This window comes from Gadus morhua, chromosome 21 (assembly GCF_902167405.1).
Source record: "Gadus morhua chromosome 21, gadMor3.0, whole genome shotgun sequence".
Taxonomy (NCBI): Eukaryota; Metazoa; Chordata; class Actinopteri; order Gadiformes; family Gadidae; genus Gadus; species Gadus morhua.
In genome coordinates, this window is record NC_044068.1 from 1960160 (window position 1) to 1979122 (window position 18963).

At 56.2% G+C, this 18963-nt stretch overlaps 1 protein-coding gene across 1 annotated transcript in view; it reads left to right on the forward strand.

Moving 5' to 3' along the window:
- The window catches only part of LOC115534344 (kinesin-like protein KIF26A), a 20393-nt gene extending 2705 nt beyond the window's left edge, over positions 1–17688 (forward strand). Inside the window, 12 exon segments of the mRNA XM_030345257.1 lie at positions 3422–3646; positions 3984–4077; positions 4184–4485; positions 4949–5132; positions 6065–6257; positions 7360–7522; positions 9070–10299; positions 10301–11468; positions 13082–13233; positions 13866–13889; positions 14772–14922; positions 16401–17688. Of these exon segments, the coding sequence (XP_030201117.1) occupies positions 3422–3646; positions 3984–4077; positions 4184–4485; positions 4949–5132; positions 6065–6257; positions 7360–7522; positions 9070–10299; positions 10301–11468; positions 13082–13233; positions 13866–13889; positions 14772–14922; positions 16401–16576 (4062 nt within the window). The 3' untranslated portion in view covers positions 16577–17688.
- The last annotated feature ends 1275 nt before the right edge of the window (positions 17689–18963 follow it).

The window sequence follows — 18963 nt, forward strand, 5'->3', positions numbered from 1 at the left end:
CTGCTCCACCTTCATCTAGACCTCCTGTCGGCTCCACCTTCATCTAGCCCTCCTGTCTGCTCCACCTTCATCTAGACCTCCTGTCTGCTCCACCTTCATCTAGACCTCCTGTCTGCTCCACCGTCATCTAGCCCTCCTGTCTGCTCCTCCTTCATCTAGACCTCCTGTCTGCTCCACCTTCATCTAGACCTCCTGTCTGCTCCACCTTCATCTAGACCTCCTGTCTGCTCCACCTTCATCTAGACCTCCTGTCTGCTCCACCTTCATCTAGACCTGTCTGCTCCACCGTCATCTAGCCCTCCTGTCTGCTCCACCTTCATCTAGACCTCCTGTCTGCTCCACCTCTATCTAGCCCTCCTGTCTGCTCCACCTTCGTCTACCAGAGGAAAGACCTCACATCAAGAGGCACACCACCGCTGGTTCAGTCACTGCCGGTGTGCGTGTGTGTCTGTGCACGTGCGTGTGTGTCTGTGCACGTGTGTGTGTCTGTAAGCGTGAGACAACACCACAGGCCCGACCCTTTGAGTCTTCCTCAGAGAGACTTGCTCAGCGAAGCATCGGGAAGCAAACCAGCCCGCTTCTCGGTCTGCAGAGCTGCTGCTGCTGTCAGAGCCGGGGATTCCATTATAAAGTAAAGTGGACGACTTTTACCCTCGGAGACTTGAGAGACAGGGGATCGGGCTGCGATAAGTTAAGTTAAGATAAGTCGAGGTGTCCCTGAGCGAGACGCCTCACCCTCAATGCGACTAACGAGTCGGCTGTCGCCTTGCAGGGCCGACTCCGCCGTCAGCGTGTGAACCGTTCCAGGTCGCCGTGGATAAAAGCGTCCGCTAAAAGGCCCTAAATGTAAATAATCTCATTGTGTGATGCCCAGGTCGACTGAGGACGTTCGGGATCAAACCCCGAACCTTTCCCCTGGAGTCGAACACCTCCTCCACCACTAGCCTGTCCTCCGTGGCAGACACGCCCCCCCCCCGGGTGAAGGCAGGCTGATAGTGGGGCACGAGGGCCTAATAGGACGCGTCTTCCAGGGAGCACGGGGCTGTAATGAGGCTGGGAGTCCTTCTGAATGCAGAGCAGCTCCTTCTGCAGCGCTGCACTCGACTCTCCTCAGCCTGCATGACGCCTGCAGCCGTGGTCCAGCACTGGTCTAATACCGGGCCCTGACGTCCTATACTGGTCCTATACTGGGAACTGGAGTCCAATACTGGGTCTACTAGGCCCTTATGTCCTATACTGGGACCTGAAGTTCTATAGTGGGCCCCATTTCAGTAAAACTCATCACTTATCTTCTATTTGCTTCTAACGAAAGGTCCTTTACACAGACCCTCCCACCCACCCACTAGAGCGTTCACACTGGTCGGCCTGCCTGTCCGTCACTCATCAGCAGGCTGCTACAGGCGGGCCTGGGGAGGCATGAGACCGGGACGGGGATGAAGGGATTAACGCAGACCCAACGGCCCGCCGGATCGAAGTACTCGATCGTTTAACTGGAGCCCCAGAGCAACCTGGGAGGACTGCGTTGTCCAGGTTACCACAGCCCATAGTAACATGAAGTGGGTTTAAAGTATAACAGTCCCTGGTAGGCCGTGTGTATTCTTTCACAAATACAGCCCTCCCTCTCTCTCTCTCTCTCTCTCTCTCTCTCTCTCTCTCTCTGTCCCTCTCTCTCTCTCTCTCTCTCTGTCCCTCTCTCTGTCCCTCTCTCTCTCTCTCTCTCTCTCATGTCCATCCATCCCTCCCTCTCTCTCTCTGTTTCCCTCTCTCTCTCTCTCTCTCTTTCTCTCTCTCTCTGTCCCTCTCTCTGTCCCTCTCTCTCTTTCCCTCTCTCTGTCCCTCTCTCTCTCTCTCTCTCTCTCTCTCATGTCCATCCATCCCTCCCTCTCTCCTCCCCTCCCTCCCTCTTTTGTCCCTCCCTCCCTCCCTCCCTCCCTCTCACTATCTCCCCCCCCTCTCTCGCTTCCTCCCTCCCTCTCCCACCCTTCCTCCCTCTCTCCCTCTCCCTCCCTCCCTCCCTCCCTCCCTCTCCCTCCCCCTCTCCCTCCCAGTCTTAGCTGGAGGCTCATGTTGTAGTGGTTTGTTTGGAGGTGCTCTCACTACAGAACGTGTGTTGAATTAAACCAGCGGACCGTCCGTGTGTCGCCGTCCTCTCAGCGACAGCAGAACCACTTCACTCTCCGCAACAAGGGCCAGATGGATTGTGGTTCGCCGGAGTCAACCAATCAGAGCGTCTGATATCTCCCCTCCATTGTTTCTGCCCATGGCCCACGCAAGGCAGCCCTGTTCAAAGCCCCACCCCCCCCCGTTCAGAGCCCCGCCCCCCCTGTACAGATCCCCACCCCCCCCTGTTCGGAGCCCCGCCCCCATGTTCAGAGCCCCGCCCACAAGGCGATTTGTTAACCTGCAGATCCCCTCCCCCCCCTCATTCAGCGCAGAACCGTAACAAAGACTCACAATAACTAGCCCTCTTTTATTAAAGACTTTTTAATTTATTATTAATGTACGCACTTATAATATGTTGTACGTCTGGGCACTTACACAGAGTGCTTAGCATTGTGTAGCGTCTTATCCTAGCTACCTATCCTAGCTACTGTACCGACAGAGATATATTGTTGTTTCTCTTTCTTCCTGCAAATGTACTTATTGTAAGTCGCTTTGGATAAAAGCATCTGCTAAACGCCCTGAATGTGAATGTTAATGTATTAAAGCTCATTAAGGCTCTTGAATCAGTACTTGAAGTCAACAGCCAATCACGCAGGGACTGCAGACAGTCTGAGAGACGGACCCCTGCCGCTCGCTAAAGCTAAAGTGAGCGGCTGCAGCGTCAGACAGCCCTAGCAAGGTGATCCACGCTATCAGCCGCCACTAGTGGCTAGCCGCGCGCCACAAGGTCGGCGGTGAGCGTCTGTTTCATCTCACCGCTGACTTACAGGTCATCCCACGCTCGGTTGCCCGCGGCGACAGATCGTTTTAAAAACTGCTGCGGCCTCAGATTGTTATTGGCTCTAAACCAAACGCCTGTTCAGCGCCTCTCAGCTGGACACCCTGAAAACCAATAACCGCTCGCTAGGTCCGTTAACAAACTGTTAACCAGTTGATTGAGTGACTGGCACTCAATTATTTGGCAGTCGTTAAGCTAAGCATTAGGTGCTAAACCAGGTGTCACTTGCTCAAATATTCACCAGATGCTATGCTAGGGGTCAGTTGCTAAGCTAGTTGACATTTGCTATGCTAAGTGCAAGATGCTAAGCTAGGTGTCACTCGCTCAGATATATTCACAAAATGCTACGCTAGGCGTCAGATACTAAGCTAGGCACCCGGGCAGTTGGTCCACAGGAGACTCTGATGATGCGGCAGAACGGAGTCGCAGGTTCAATTCCCTGAACCGGTTCTAACGAGCCTCCCTGTCGCCCGGCCGCAGGTCAAGGTGATGGTCCGTCTCTGCTCGGTGCCGGGCGAGGCCCCGGACCCCACGTCCTACCTGAAGGTGGACGTCCGCAAGAAGCAGCTGACCCTGTGTGAGACGGGGGGCCCCAGCCAGCCGGGGGGCCCGGGCCAGCCCAGGGAGCCCCCTGCCAGGCGTGCCTCCGCCCCTGCACCAAAGACGTTCGCCTTCGATGCCGTCTTCTCCCAGGATGCGTCGCAGGTGAGACGTCTCAGACTCGACGGGGTCTAACACGGAGGAGGGGAGTGTGAGGAACCCGGGCACAGCTAGAGGAGTCTCACCAAAGCACAAACACACACTCTACTGGGGATTAGTCCATCAAACTTTGCCTTCTGTAGGAACCTCAGATTAATAATTCACATTTAGTAAATTATTACTTACGCTAACATCAGACCAGTTACGTTACAACTTTATTAATCCCCCGTAGGAGAAATTAGATAGTTAATTAGTTAATGATCCATCTCAGAAGACATAAGGTCACATGGGGAGTGTTCTCTCGCACCATTGGCTGACGGTGTTCTGTCGTGTACTCTGATAGGCCGAGGTGTGTTCGGGGAGCGTTGCCGAGGTCATCCAGTCGGTGGTGAACGGCGCCGACGGCTGCATCTTCTGCTTCGGACACGCGAACCTGGGTACGACCTCTGACCCTGAATACGTACGACCCCTGACCCCCTGACCTTGAATACATACAACGTTTTCATTCCAATAACCTCCGTTCTCTGCCCCTGCCCCCTCAAGGTAAGACCTACACCCTGATTGGCCGGGACTGCTCCACCCAGAGCCTGGGCGTGGCCCCCACAGCCATCTCCTGGCTGTTCAGGGTGATGGAGGAGCGGAAGGAGAAGGCCGGAGGCCGGTTCTCCGTCTCCGTGTCGGCGGTGGAGATCTCCGGCCGAGAGGAGACGCTGAGCGACCTCCTGGCTCACTGCTACTCCTCCTCCTCCTCTTCCTCCTCCTCCTCCTCGGAGCACCTCCTCCCCCACGAGGAGCAGCGCAGGCCAGGGGTGGTCCTCCAGGAAGACCCCCTCTGCGGCTCCAAGGTGAGGAGACGGAAGGAGGAGGCGGTGGAGGAGGTGGTGTAGGCTCTAGAGGAGGTGGAGGAGGAGTAGGATCTAGAAGAGGAGGAGGAGGAGGAGGAGGAGGAGGTGTCAGTTCTAGAAGAGGAGGTGTATGATATTCTAGAGGTTCTGGTCTCTAATTCTTGTCCTTGATGCAGAAGACCGACCAGCTAATCCCCTCCTCCTGCTCCTCCCCCACCTCCTTCTCCCCCTCCTTCTCCCCCTCCTCCTCCCCCTCCTCTTCCTGCTCCTCCCCCTCCTCCTCCTCCTCCTCCTCCTCCTCCTCCTCCCCCTCCTCTTCTCCTCCCCCTCCTCCTCCTCCTCCTCCTCCCTCCCCCCCCCTCTCCTCCTCCTCCCCCTCCTCCTCCTCCTCCTCCTCCTCCTCCTCCCTCTCCTCCTCCTCCTCCCCCTCCTCCTCCCCCTCCTCCTCCTCCCCCCTCCTCAGCTCCAGAACCAGCGGGAGCTGCTCTCCTCCTCGGCGGAGCAGGCCGCCTTCTTCCTGGACGCGGCGCTGGCGGCGCGCAGCTCCAGCAGGGGCCGCTGCGACGAGGCCACGCGCAGGAACGCCCACTTCCTGTTCACCCTCACCGTGCATCAGCAGCGGCCGGAGAAGAGCGCCAAGACCGCAGGTGTTCAACCTTCACTACGCCTCCTATTGTAACGAGAGGCTGGTCAGCGCAGGAGGCTTATCGCTCTGTTCAGATCGACAAAGACGTTGAAGTTATTACAGTATTTTTTTATTTTTATTAAGTCCATTAGCCAAGCAGTGGCCTCTTGATCTGCTGTATGAAGGGCGACAAGTCCTCCTTTAAGTCTTTGTAGAGGGCGTGCCTCAATGATGTGATGCACACTGTGGGGTTGGGCTGCTAATGCTAATGAAGGATGATGAACGTAAACACTGCAGGGACATGCAGCAGCTCCTCAGGGTCTGGTGACGAAGACAAATTAGCCAATGATTCCTGTAGACCTACCAGACTGACTCTTGACATGACCTCACTGGTGATGACTGGTCTCTGTCCGTCCCTCTCCCATCTCTCCCCTTGTTGGTCTCTCTCTGGTCTCTCTCCCCTTGTCGGTCTCTCTCTGGTCTCTCTCCCCCTGTCGGTCTCTCTCTGGTCTCTCTCCCCTTGTCGGTCTCTCTCCATCTCTCCCCTTGTCGGTCTCTCTCTGGTCTCTCTCCATCTCTCCTCCTGTCGGTCTCTCTCTGGTCTCTTTCTGGTCTCTCTCTGGTCTCTCTCTGGTCTCTCTCCCCCTGTCGGTCTCTCTCTGGTCTCTCTCCCCTTGTCGGTCTCTCTCCATCTCTCCCCTTGTCGGTCTCTCTCTGGTCTCTCTCCATCTATCCTCCTGTCGGTCTCTCTCTGGTCTCTCTCTGGTCTCTCTCTGGTCTCCTTCTGGTCTCTCTCCGGTCTCTTTCTGGTCTCTCTCTGGTCTCTCTCCGGTCTCTCTCCATCTCTCCCCTTGTTGGTCTCTCTCTGATCTCCTTCTGGTCTCTTTCTGGTCTCCCTCCGGTCTCTTTCTTGTCTCTCTCTGGTCTCTCGCTGGTCTCTCTCTTCTCGCTCAGTGACTGCAGGTCGGAGTCGTCTTCACCTCCTGGACCTGGGGAGCTGTGAGAGCTGTGTGGGAGGAGGAGGAGCAGGAGGAGGAGGAGGAGGAGGAGGAGGAGCAGGAGGAGGAGGAACTCAGTGTCTGTCTCTGTCCGCGCTGGGGAATGTGATCCTGGCTCTGGTCAACGGGGCCAAACACGTCCCCTACAGGTACGGGAACACACAGGATAACGTTATCACTGTCACATGTCATTAATGTGATCACTGTCACATGTTATTAATGTTATTAATTTCTGACGTTATTAATGTCAGATGTCACGGCAGCAGAATCACAGTCCAGTAAAAGTCTCAGAAACAGCTAAAACATTTTAAATAAGATGTCCCTTATCTTATCTCAGATCTGATCCTCACTCAACTCAACAAACCGTCAATACAAACCAAGGTTGCTACGCATTATTGCTCCAAGGTTTCAGGGCGGCAGCGGGATGAGGGGATGAATCCCCGTTCCCCAGGCGGGAGGTAGATCTGAACCACAGATATCAACACTAGATATTAACAGCAGACACAGAGCGCTGTTCACCCGGCTGCCCTCTCTCTGCGGGTCTCTGAGCACCTCATCACTCCGCGGTCCTGGACAGATCAATACCCGGCCAGCCTGTAATCGGACCAGGCCGGTTCTGTCGTGAGCCGCGGTCTGGGTCTGAACCCCAGAGCGGCATGCTGTGGAGTACGGTCTATATTAGTGTCTCTGGCTCTACGGTCTGGGTCTGAACCCCAGAGCGGTATGCTGTGGAGTACGGTCTATATTAGTGTCTCTGGCTCTACGGTCTGGGTCTGAACCCCAGAGCGGCATGCTGTGGAGTACGGTCTATATTAGTGTCTCTGGCTCTACGGTCTGGGTCTGAACCAGAGTAGCCTGGTATGGAGTACATTCTATATTAGTGCCTCTGGCTCTATGGTCTATATTAGTGCCTCTGGCTCTACGGTCTGGGGACTCGGTTCGGTGGGACCGAATTGGAGAGGGGGCTTTAACGAGTCCTGGTCGTGCCCTGAGGGGAAGGGGGATCGCGTCTCTCTGGCCTCGGCTAACGAGGTACTCCTTAACGAGGAACTCCTTAACACGGAACTCCTTAACGAGGAACACCCTAACGAGGAATTCTTTAACAAGGAACTCCCTCACAAGGAACTCCTTAACAAGGAACTCCTTAACGAGGAACTCCTTAACACGGAACTCCTTAACGAGGAACTCCCTAACGAGGAACCCCTTAACGAGGAACCCCCCTAACGAGGAACTCCTTGCTGTGTGATGCAGGGACAGCAAGCTGACCATGCTGCTGAGGGAGTCTCTGGGGAACATCAACTGTCGGACCACCATGATCGCCCACGTGTCAGCACACCGGCGCCACCACCTGGAGACGCTGGGCACCCTGCAGCTGGCCTCACGGCTTCACCGCGTCAGGAAGAACAAGGCCCGGGTAGGACACGCCCCCTCAGTCCTCCTCAGGTCTCTCCGGTTGTATGATTGACAGACGGATCAGCCTACCAGTGGGATCAGACCACGGGGTGGGCTTGATCGTACTTCTGGGCGGACACCCCCACTTGTGATGTCACTACAGGGCAGGTTTTGGCTCCTAACACCTGGTGGTAGAGAGGGGCCTTTCGATTGCAGTTACCTTTACCTTCAGGGTTTTTATCAGACCCTTTTTACCCAAAGCGACTTACAATAAGTCCATTTGCCAGAAGAAGAGAAAGAACAATATATATCGCTATCGGTGCAGTAAGGATGTTCGTAGAACCAAGTACCAAGCACTAACAATCTCTAGGTTAACCCATTCCCCATATACAACAAAAATAGCTAGGATAAGATGCTACACAATGCTACTAAGTACTATATTTAAGTGTATGGACATAAAGCATACAATAAGTGTGTACATTAAGTGACAGTAAGTACAACATACATTAAGTGTGGTGGGTGAGGGGGAGGCTATGCAGAGTCTAGGTGAACTCTGAACTAGTCTTGAGTCGGAAATGACTGCTCTTCCATGGGAACACGGTTGAGAAGAAACTGATCTCAGGCCAGTAACAAGGTACAAGGTTCTTGGTGGAAACTCCGCTAAAGTGCGTGGAGAACAGGTCTGAGAGCTGCCATACCTTAGCTCTCGTATGAGGTTGGATTCTGCAAAAGACTATTTCAGACCAACTGTATCACAGCCAGACGTAGAACAGCAACGTATCGCATCCAGGCCATTCCAGCCATCACTGGAATGATGGGGAGTTTTATGTAGTGCGAGATGTCACGTAATCAATAACACTGAATTACCAACAACACTGCATAATCAATATCATCAGCCCCTGGAGACGACCGATAAAGGGGATCTCTGCCTCGTTAGGAGACGGCCAGACTAGATCTGTCTGTTATAGATCAGTGATACGCATGCAGAACGTAGAAGTGCACCCCTTCCACTGCTCCCACGGTCCTCAGTCTGTGGGGGGGGGTCCACCTCAGAGCATCAGGGCAGGTTGACCTGGACCAAACCACACGGAGGGCATCAGTGTGTGTGTGTGTGTGGTCATCAGTGTGTGGGCCTGTGTGTATGTGTTCATCAGTGAGTGTGTTTGTGTGTGTTGTCATCAGTGTGTGTGTTCATAAGCGTATGTGTGTGTGTGTGTGTGTGTGTGTTTGTTCATCAGTTTGTTTGTCTCTTCCTCCTCCTCCTCCTCCTCCTCCTCTCCTCCTCTCCTCTCCTCTCCTCCTCCTCTCCTCTCCTCTCCTCCTCTCCTCTCCTCTCCTCTCCTCCTCCTCTCCTCTCCTCCTCTCCTCTCCTCTCCTCCTCCTCTCCTCTCCTCTCCTCCTCTCCTCCTCCTCCTCCTCCTCCTCTCCTCTCCTCCTCTCCTCTCCTCCTCCTCCTCCTCCTCCTCTCCTCCTCCTCTCCTCTCCTCTCCTCTCCTCCTCTCCTCTCCTCTCCTCCTCCTCTCCTCTCCTCGTCTCCTCTCCTCCTCTCCTCTCCTCCCCTCCTCCCAGTACGCCTCCAGCTCCTCCGGGGGAGACAGCTCCTGTGAGGAGGAGCGGCCCCAGCGGGGGGGGGCCCTCAGACCCCTGCACCCCCGGTCCCGGACCGTGGCCCTGGACCCGGAGGGCCCCGCGCGGGCCCCCAGCGACCCGGACTACTCCTCCAGCAGCGAGCAGTCCTGCGACACCGTCATCTACGTGGGGCCCGGCGGGGGGGCCCTCAGTGACCGGGAGCTCAGCGACCACGAGGGCCCCCCGGCCTTCATCCCCATCGTCCCCTCCCTGGTGAGGAGGCGGGCCCCGCCCCTCAGGGCCCCCCCCCGCGGGGGCAGCCGGCTCCGCTGCGACACCTTCGCCGAGCTGCAGGAGCGGCTGGACTGCATCGACGGCAGCGAGGGCCCCCCCGGCCTGGCCCCCGAGGGCCCCGCCGCCGCCGCCCCCCCCCAGGGCCTGGTCGCTGCTAAACCCCCTGACACTGTGCCACCCCCAACATCGGACCGGCCCCCCGGGGCCCGGGAGGGGGTCTCGTCCAGGGAGGGGGTCTCGGCCCGGTCCGCCCCTCCCGAGGCGGTGGTCCGGGAGAAGCTCTACCTCCGTGCAACGGCCCCGAAGCCCTCCGACTCCCCCTCTCTCCCCAGGGGCCCCCAGGCCACACCGGGGCCCGGGGGGGGGCGGGCGCCCCCTGTGGGGATGCCCCCCACGGAGCTCCACCCCGTTGGGGGGTGGGGTCTGGACCGGGACCTCTTCAGGACCACCGTGACCCTGCAGCGCCCCCTGGAGCTGAACGGGGAGGACCAGCTGGTGTTCACCCTGGTGGAGGACCGGCCCCTCGGCCCGGGGGCCCCGGGCCTCACTGGGGGCGGGGCTGGCCGCGGCTCCGTCAGCATCATCAGCAGCATCAGCGACGAGTACGACGCCTACCTCACCGGGCTGGGGGCGGCGGCCTCCGGCCCGCAGCCCGCCGCGGCTCTGTGGCGCCGGGACCACGCCCAGGGCTCCCACAGCTCCCACAGCTCCCAGTACGACAGCGGGATCGGCTTCTCCGAGCTGGAGGGCGAGCTGGGGACCGCGCCGTGTCGGACCCCCGCCCCCTCGCCCGCGGAGCCCCCCCGAGCGGCTCTCAGAGGGACCAGGACCCGAGCCGGTTCCCTCAGCTCCCCCGCCTCCCAGACCCTCCCCCGGCGGCCCAAGCCCCTCCCCCCGGGGCCCCCCGGAGGAGGAGCGCCGGCGGGGGGCCCGGCAGTACGACCTCTGGCCGACCTCGGGCCCCGGGGAGGCGGGGCGGCGGCGGAGCGGGCCGAGCGTCGCCGGGGGCAACAGCCACAGCGTCCCGCGGCCCCCCAAGAACCAAGCCCCCCCCTCCTCCTCCTCCCCCCCCCCCCAGCAGGGGGACCCCCCGGGGAGGGGGCCCCGCCTCACCCGGGGGGCCACCACCCTGGGGATGGTGTCGGGGCCCCAGGGGTCCTCGGAGTCCGTCTGGGAGCCGGAGGGGTCTCCCGGGACGGGGGGCCGGTTCTCCTCCCTGGGGAAGCGGTCCGGCGGACACAGGACCGGCCGGGCCCCTAAAGCGGGGTCTGGGAGCCCCCCCCCCGGCGGCCCCGGGGCCCCGGACCCCCGGGGGGGGGGCATGGCCTCCTGGCGGTCCACGCTGCCCCGGGCGCCGCCGCCGGAGGCGGAGCCCCGCTCCCGGCTCCGGGACGAGCCCCCCGCGCTCAGGATGACCTCCAGCCTCAAGACGCGCGGCGCCAAGGGGGGCGCCCTGCTGCATTATGGGATGTCCCTGGAGAGGGGCGGGGGTCCGAGCTCCAGAGAGGACCTGGGGGGCCGACCGGCCTCCTCCGTGAGGCTCGGAGCTCCGCCCCCCATGGCCGCCGCCCCCAGACCGGGCGGGGCCAGGTCCTCCGGGGGCGGGCCCGGGGGCGGGTCCGGGGTGTCAAAGAGTCGCTCGCCGTCCTCCAGCGCCTCGAGGACCCCGAGCTCCCAGGACGACGCCCCTCCCCCCGGGAAACCCCCGGGCGCCACGGCGGGGGGGCCGGGGGCGGGGGGGGGACGGGCGGCCAACAGCCGGGTCAGCGAGCTGGCGGCGGGGAGCGGCAGGAGGCAGGCGGGGGGCGGGGAGGGGGCGGGGGGCGAGGGCGGGGGGATCCCCTCCCCCTACAGTAAGGTGACGGCGCCGCGCCCCGCCCAGCGCCACAGCAGCGGCGTCGCCAGCGACAACAGCAGCGTGCTGAGCGGCGAGCTGCCCCCCGCCATGGGCCGCACCGCCTTGTTCTACCACAGCGGCGGCAGCAGCGGCTACGAGAGCATGCGGCGCGACAGCGAGACGGCGTCCTCCGCCCGCGACTCCATGAGCGACGACGTCACGCGGAACCGCGGCCGCGTCAACAAGTCCCCCAAGAAGAGGGGCAACGGTGAGGGGCCTGTCTGCCTGACCGGCGGGCTGACAGACTGTCTGTCTGACATGCTGTCTGACTGTAAGGCTGTCTGTCTGTCTGTCTGACTGACTGACAGGCTGTCTGTCGGCCTGACAGGCTGTCTGTCGGCCTGACAGGCTGTCTGATTGTGAGGCTGTCCGTCTGTCTGACTGAAAAATCTGTTAATCAGTCGCTCTTTCAGTCTCTCTCTCAGTCTGTCTCTCTCTCTGTCTGTCTGATAGACTGTCTCTCTGTCTCTCTCTCAGTCTCTCTTTCTGTCTCTATCTCCCTCTCTGTCCGTCTCCGTGTCTCTCTATCTGTCTCTCTTTCTCTCAAACTCTCTGTCTCTCTGTTAGTCTCTCTTTCTCTCTCTCTGTCTCTCAGTCAGTCAGTCTGTCTCTCTGTCAGTCTGCATCTCTCTCTCTCTCTGTCTCTCAGTCAGTCAGTCAGTCAGTCAGTCAGTCAGTCAGTCAGTCAGTCAGTCAGTGTCATCTTGGAGTCCGCCGCAGCCCTAACCCTATACAGCCCTTCTCTATAGAGGGTTTGCTGTGGCGAGCGCTACCTATGCATTCAGAGGTGTGACCTTTGCAGAGGGAGCTGCATGATGCACACAGCGCATCACAAGCTGCATAATAACCACAGCGTTATACATCCTCTTCCTGAGGAGCCGTCAGCCTCTATTACCCAGAGTGTTTCCATGCCGACTAGGTGGAGCGAGGCAATGATGTACTCTAGAGCCCTGTGTCCTCCTATTGGTCAGATAAGAGTGTGTGTGTGTGCCCGGGCGTGCGTGCGTGTGTGTGTGTGTGTGTGTGTGTGTCAGGTCTTCTCTTCATGAATACATAATGAGCTGGGAGACTCCTGTACATATCCGTCTACAATGATCCCACACACACACACACACACACACACACACACACACACACACACACACACACACACACACACACACACACACACACACACACACACACACACACACACACACACACACACACGCCTCGTAGTTAATTATAGAACCACTTTCAGGAAAAACAACCGCAATTGGTTTTTGATTTACATTTTGAAATGTCATCGATAATCTTCTGACGTTCTACGTTGTGGTTCTTAAGTGTATGAGGAAAGGCTTTTATTATGTTCTATGTTATGGTTCGGAAGTCTTTGAGGGAACGGCTTGTTTGTGTTCTACACTCTGGTTCTAAGTGAGGTAGTTAAGGGTTCTGAGTTCTAGTAACCAGCACTGACCTGGTTCTGGTTCTAATAACCAGTACTGAACTGGTTCTGGTTCTAGTACCCAGTGCTGACCTAGTTCTGGTTCTGGTTCTGGTACCCAGTGCTGATCTGGTTCTGGTTCTGGTTCTGGTACCCAGTGCTGACCTGGTTCTGGTTCTGGTACCCAGTACTGATCTGGTTCTGGTTCTGGTACCCAGTGCTGACCTGGTTCTGGTTCTGGTTCTGGTACCCAGTGCTGACCCGGTTCTGGTTCTGGTACCCAGTACTGACCTGGTTCTGGTTCTGGTTCTGGTACCCAGTGCTGACCTGGTTCTGGTTCTAGTACCCAGTGCTGACCTGGTTCTGGTACCCAGTACTGACCCGGTTCTGTCTTCCAGGGGTCCAGCGGCGCCGCCTGATCCCGGCCCCCCTCCCAGACTCCTCTCTGGGCCGGCGGGCAGAGGGCCAGCGGGACCGGGCCCACCAGCCCTTCGAGATCACCGTCTACCAGATAGACCCCCTGGACCCCCTGCAGAGGAGCCGGCAGGAGGTCCGCCCCCACCCTGTTAGGACCAATCACACGAGACACAGTCTGTTAGGACCAATCACACGAGACACAGTCTGTAGGACCAATCACACAAGACACAGTCTGTCAGGACCAATCACAGAAGACACAGTCTGTTAGGACCAATCACATGAGAGACATATTATGTTAGGACCAATCACACGAGACGCAGTCTGTTAGGACCAATCACACGAGACACAGTCACAATCACACGAGACGCAGTCTGTTTGGCCCAATGACACAAGACACAGTCTGTTAGGACCAATCACACAAGACACAGTCTGTTAGGACCAATCACACGAGAGACACATTATGTTAGGACCAATCAAACAAGACACAGTCTGTAGGACCAATCACACGAGAGACACAGTCTGTTAGGACCAAACACACAAGACACACATTATGTTAGGACCAATCACACGAGACACAGTCTTTGAGGACCAATCACACAAGACACACATTATGTTAGGACCAATCACACGAGACGCAGTCTGTAGGACCAATCACACGAGACAATCTCTTAGGACCAATCACACGAGAGATGCAGTCTGTAGGACCAATCAGAGCATCAGATGTTCCACTGTGTGTTGACCTGCTTATTTCCTGTGTTTCTGCAGCAAACGTTCCAGGATGTGGAGAAGGTACGTTAACTCTCAGCTTAAGTGTGTTTGAGACTTGACATTTGGTGTAATAACAGCAGAAGTTGACTCAGTGTGTGTTAGAGTGTGTGTAGCCCACTGCAGAGACGTGGCATGTGCACTGTACAGGTTTACAGAACTTTAGCACTGGTGGAGAAGCATGATGTAGAAGTGGTACCGCATTGTTGGGTTCCGTTACATGTTCTGGGTTCTGTACCATGTGTTCTGTGTTCTCCAGGGTTCTGTCATACGTTCTGTGTGTTCTCCAGGATTACCCAGGTTTCTGTACCATACGTTCTGTGTTTCCCAGGGTTCTGTCATACGTTCTGTGTGTTCTCCAGGGTTACCCAGGGTTCTGTACCATACGTTCTGTGTTCCCCAGGGTTCTGTCATGTGTTCTGTGTGTTCTCCAGAGTTCTGTATGTTCTCCAGGGTTCCATACCTTGTGTTCTGTGTTCCCCAGGTTAGGGTTCTCTTCCTTGTATTCAGTGTTCCCCAGGGTTCTCCAGGGTTCCCTACCATGTGTTCTGTGTTCCCCAGGGTTCTGCGTCTTACGTTCTGTGTTCCCCAGGGTTCTGCGTCTTACGTTCTGTGTTCCCCAGGGTTCTGCGTCTTACGTTCTGTGTTCCCCAGGGTTCTGTGTCTTACGTTCTGTGTTCCCCAGGGCCTGCAGTACCACGTGTTCTGTGTTCCCCAGGGTTCTGCGTCTTACGTTCTGTGTTCCCCAGGGCCTGCAGTACCACGTGTTCTGTGTTCCCCAGGGTTCTGCGTCTTACGTTCTGTGTTCCCCAGGGTTCTGCGTCTTACGTTCTGTGTTCCCCAGGGTTCTGTGTCTTACGTTCTGTGTTCCCCAGGGTTCTGCGTCTTACGTTCTGTGTTCCCCAGGGCCTGCAGTACTTCAACGCGCGGCTGCGTGTGGCCGAGCGGCGGCAGCAGCAGATTGCGGCCCTGCGTTGCCGGAGGGAGAGGCTCAGGGCCGAGCTGACAGAGGCCAAGGGCCTGCTGATGGTGGCCCCCGGGAGGCGGAGCCCCGACTGTGAGTAGACCAATCACAGCAGGGACAGGGGCTTGAGGACCAATCAGAACAGATACAGAGTCTGTTAGAACCAATCACATGAGAGACACAGGCTGTAAGAACCAATCACAACAGAGACCCGTTCTGTTAGGACCAATCACATGAGAGACACAGGCTGTAAGAACCAATCAGAACAGAGACACAGTCTGTTAGAACCAATCACATGAGAGACACAGGCTGTTAGGACCAATCAGATCAGACCCAGAGTGCTAGAGCTATCAGCCACCCAGCTATCCTGTTTAACAGGAAGTGGCCCCTGGTATCAGGTTCTCACCGGTCCGGGGACACGGATTAGACCAACGAGGAAACCAATGTCCGCTCTGAAATTGTACTTCCTTCAACCTCAAGGCCTTAAACGATCGTCTTTCAGAGGCCACCGTCTGTGATGGGATGAACCATCACAGCCATCACATACCAGTTACACATACCAGTTGGTATAGTCCAATCGGCTGGTGGGCCCATCTATCCATCATACCGGTTGGTGCAGTCCACTGAGTCGAATGGAGGGCTGATCTACCCATCATGCATCTGGGTGTACAGTCCCACTTGTGATGTCACTGGAGGGGAGGTGTTTAAGCGGCTGGCCGTGTCTGAACACCGTCACACCTGGTGGAGGAACAGCCCTTGAACCCCTCCTTCCTAGGTGTTTGTATTTCAGGCTCCACAGACCGCAGGACGACTGGCTCTCTGCTGAGTCACTGGGCCGCAGTACCGCTCCACTGAGCTGACATACATACACAGCTCCAATGATGCTCTCTGGCTGGCCTTAGCTGCTTAACTCAGAGCAGAGAGGTGGAGGCCGCGTTAGGTCTGGGAGGGGTCCTCAGCTCCACCTCCCTGCTCTAGGGGCCTCGTTAGGCCTGGGTGGAGGCCTGAGCTCCACCAACTCTCTGAGACCGACACTGGGGTCAGGGGTCACATGGCTCTCAGTGGACCAACACTTGAGGTAATTTTCAGATGTAGAGAGCTGTGACTCCCTGGTGATCTTCTAAACCCGGCGGGCCTCAGATCAATAAGGCATTACTGCCCTCGGTCTCCCAGAGCCATAAATCACCAGGCTCCTCCCTGGAAGGGGGGGACATTGGAGGGTAATCCTCCCATCAATCACAATCGAGTGTCAGAGCTTCCTAACAGACCAGTATAGCAACCCGCTCCAACCCACAGAGGGGAGGCTTCACTGGACCAGTAACTACACCAGCAGCAGGTGAACCAGTAGCTGTAAAGGGAGAAGCAGTGATTGGGCGAACTTGACCAATCAACCTAGACGACATGAGATGACAAACCCACCCGTTAAAGAAGATGTGATTGGTCCACCTTAAGGAGATCTATTTGACTTGCTGATTGATTGATTGATTGGTCGATCCCTACTGAGCTGTGATTGGTCGATCCCTAACGAGGCGTGTGTGTGTGTCTGTATGTGTGTGCGTGTGTGTGTGCAGACGAGGCAGAGCAGCACCTGGACCAGGAGTCCCAGGAGTACCTGGAGGTCCTGCTCCGCACCACGGACGAGCTGGAGGACGTGGTCAACGTCTGCAAGGCCCGGCTCATGATGGAGACATGCTTCGACGTCTCCACGGCAACAGGAGGTGGCGCCGCCGCCCGGCGAGGACTCTGATCGGACGAGGAGGAGGAGACGGGACGTGAGACGAGATTCAACCTTCACAACCGGTCAGGAGGGGTGGAGTTAAAGAGCTGTTTAACAAGACACTCGTTAGCCAGACGTTAACGAGACACTCGTTAACGAGACACTCGTTAACCAACACGTCCTTTGACTTGAGTTCAGAACACGTCTCTGACAAACCTTCAGCAGGAGATGGAAGCCCCCCCCCCCCCCCCCCTCACCTCGTGGTGATTGGCTGAGAGACGGACTGACCTCATCCTTTATTTTAACCAATGGAAGAGCTACACACAGAGAACAGGCTGCCTGTCTGGGGGTTATACTCTGAGGACCCAGAGAGGGTCTGGACCCGGGTTCTGTCAACACGGACCCTAGGATCACTGAACCCGGGTTCTGTCAGAACAGACCCTAGGATCACCGGACCCGGGTTCTGTCAGAACAGACCCTAGGATCACTGGACCCGGGTTCTGTCAACACGGACCCTAGGATCACTGGACCCGGGTTCTGTCAACACGGACCCTAGGATCACTGGACCCGGGTTCTGTCAACACAGACCCTAGGATCACTGGACCCGGGTTCTGAGGGGGAACCCTGCGGTACCTCAGCCTCTTTTAATTTAGGACCGTGCCTTTTTTACTTTACAGAGGAACTCTCGGAGGTCCCTAACTCCTCCGTTAGTTTTACATAACAGGAACGTTTATGAAAGTTTCTAGAAGCAACGAGATAATAGTGGAAAATAAAATACAGCAAGACAGCAATAATTATTTCATATTCTAGAGTTATTTTGTGATATCTGTTCTTCATAATGCTAAACCAAACTAACATCTGTCGGGGGATTCCGATTGGTCCAGACTGTGGGGAGGAAGTCAGACAAAAGGTTGTGGGTTCGAACCCCATCGCCCATAGTCCACCTGCAAGCCTCTGAATTGATGCTTCCAGATCCCTCGCAATCAGGATATCTCCTGACCTTGACCCAGCCCAAGGTCAGCTGACCTTTAGACATCAGCTGACCAAGATCAACACCATATCTGCATCCATTTTTAGCTTAATCTCCGACTGTGGGACAGAGAACTCAAACCCGATCCCCACCACCTTGTCTCATAACAAGTGGGAGGGAGGGAGGGAGGGAGGGAGGGAGGGAGGGAGGGAGGGAGAGAGGGGAGGGGAGGGGTCCCCACACAGCTCCTACTACCCGTTGGTACGGTCCAATGGGCGGTCTGGTCGTCTGGAAGGCTGAGCTTTCCCATCATCACAGCAGCGTAGAATCAGGTTCTGGCGTCAGGTTTGTTATGCTTGATCACCGTGGCAACGTCAAACCATTCTAATTCAGCTGTACTGTAGACTAGCATCCGGAAGGACTAAATTCAACCAATGGGATCACTCGGTGCTTCTACCTGTCTGTCTGTCCTCCTGTCTGTCTGCCCCCGACTGAATCTTATGACACTGCATGAGGGTTCGCTTCTCCTGGAGATTGATATTATCACCACCTTATTTATGTTATTAATATTAATAATTGCTTCATAATTCTTTAATTATTTTTAAAGTATATATTTTTTCTTTCGTTTTGGATTTCTGCATTTAACCCCCACAGGGGAAATAAGAAGTTTTGCCAAAAATAACGACATGAAAGGAGTTTAATATATTCTACTTTTTTTATTTGTTTTTTTACTGTACAGTTTTATAACTGGTCAACAATATGTGTTGGATGGGACCGGATGATATGTGGTAATAAAATAACTGATGACCTTATTAAGACTATTGTTCTGATCAAAGCACCATCTCTCATGGAACACCTGAAGATGTATTTACTACATCGTGAGAGCACACAGCTTCAGCTGTTCTGTTAATATATGATACACAATAATAATAATACACACATGAGCCATTCAACAGAGCAGGTACATCAGCATACTGTTCCCAGCACGTACGTCGACAGCTATAGCATCCACTTACCTCAGACACATCAGAGAGGGTGCGACAGGTCATCAGCCAGCCTGTGCCTGTCTGACGAGGTACGAAGACGTTTGAGTTCCCCAGGTAACCCGGGCTGATCAAGGCCACAGGAGATGCTGTCGTCACCATGGCAACACCAGGAGAGGACCCGCTACCCGTCGTTCGTACGAAGAGACTTCTGAGGCGGTTGGCCGCTAAACTCGACGTTTTAGAGACAAGTTACGCTAGGGTTTAAATATAGACGCGAGGTGGAGGGCTGGATGCTATGTAGGGCAGGTGGTACTCCCTTCAGCCTCCGATTTAGGGGAAGACGTACCCTATGTCTCCATGTTTACCAATATCATGTCAGTAGGACGACATAGTACTATGGTACTGACAAAGTACTACATTACTGACCTAGTACCACAGTACAGATATGATACTACAGTACA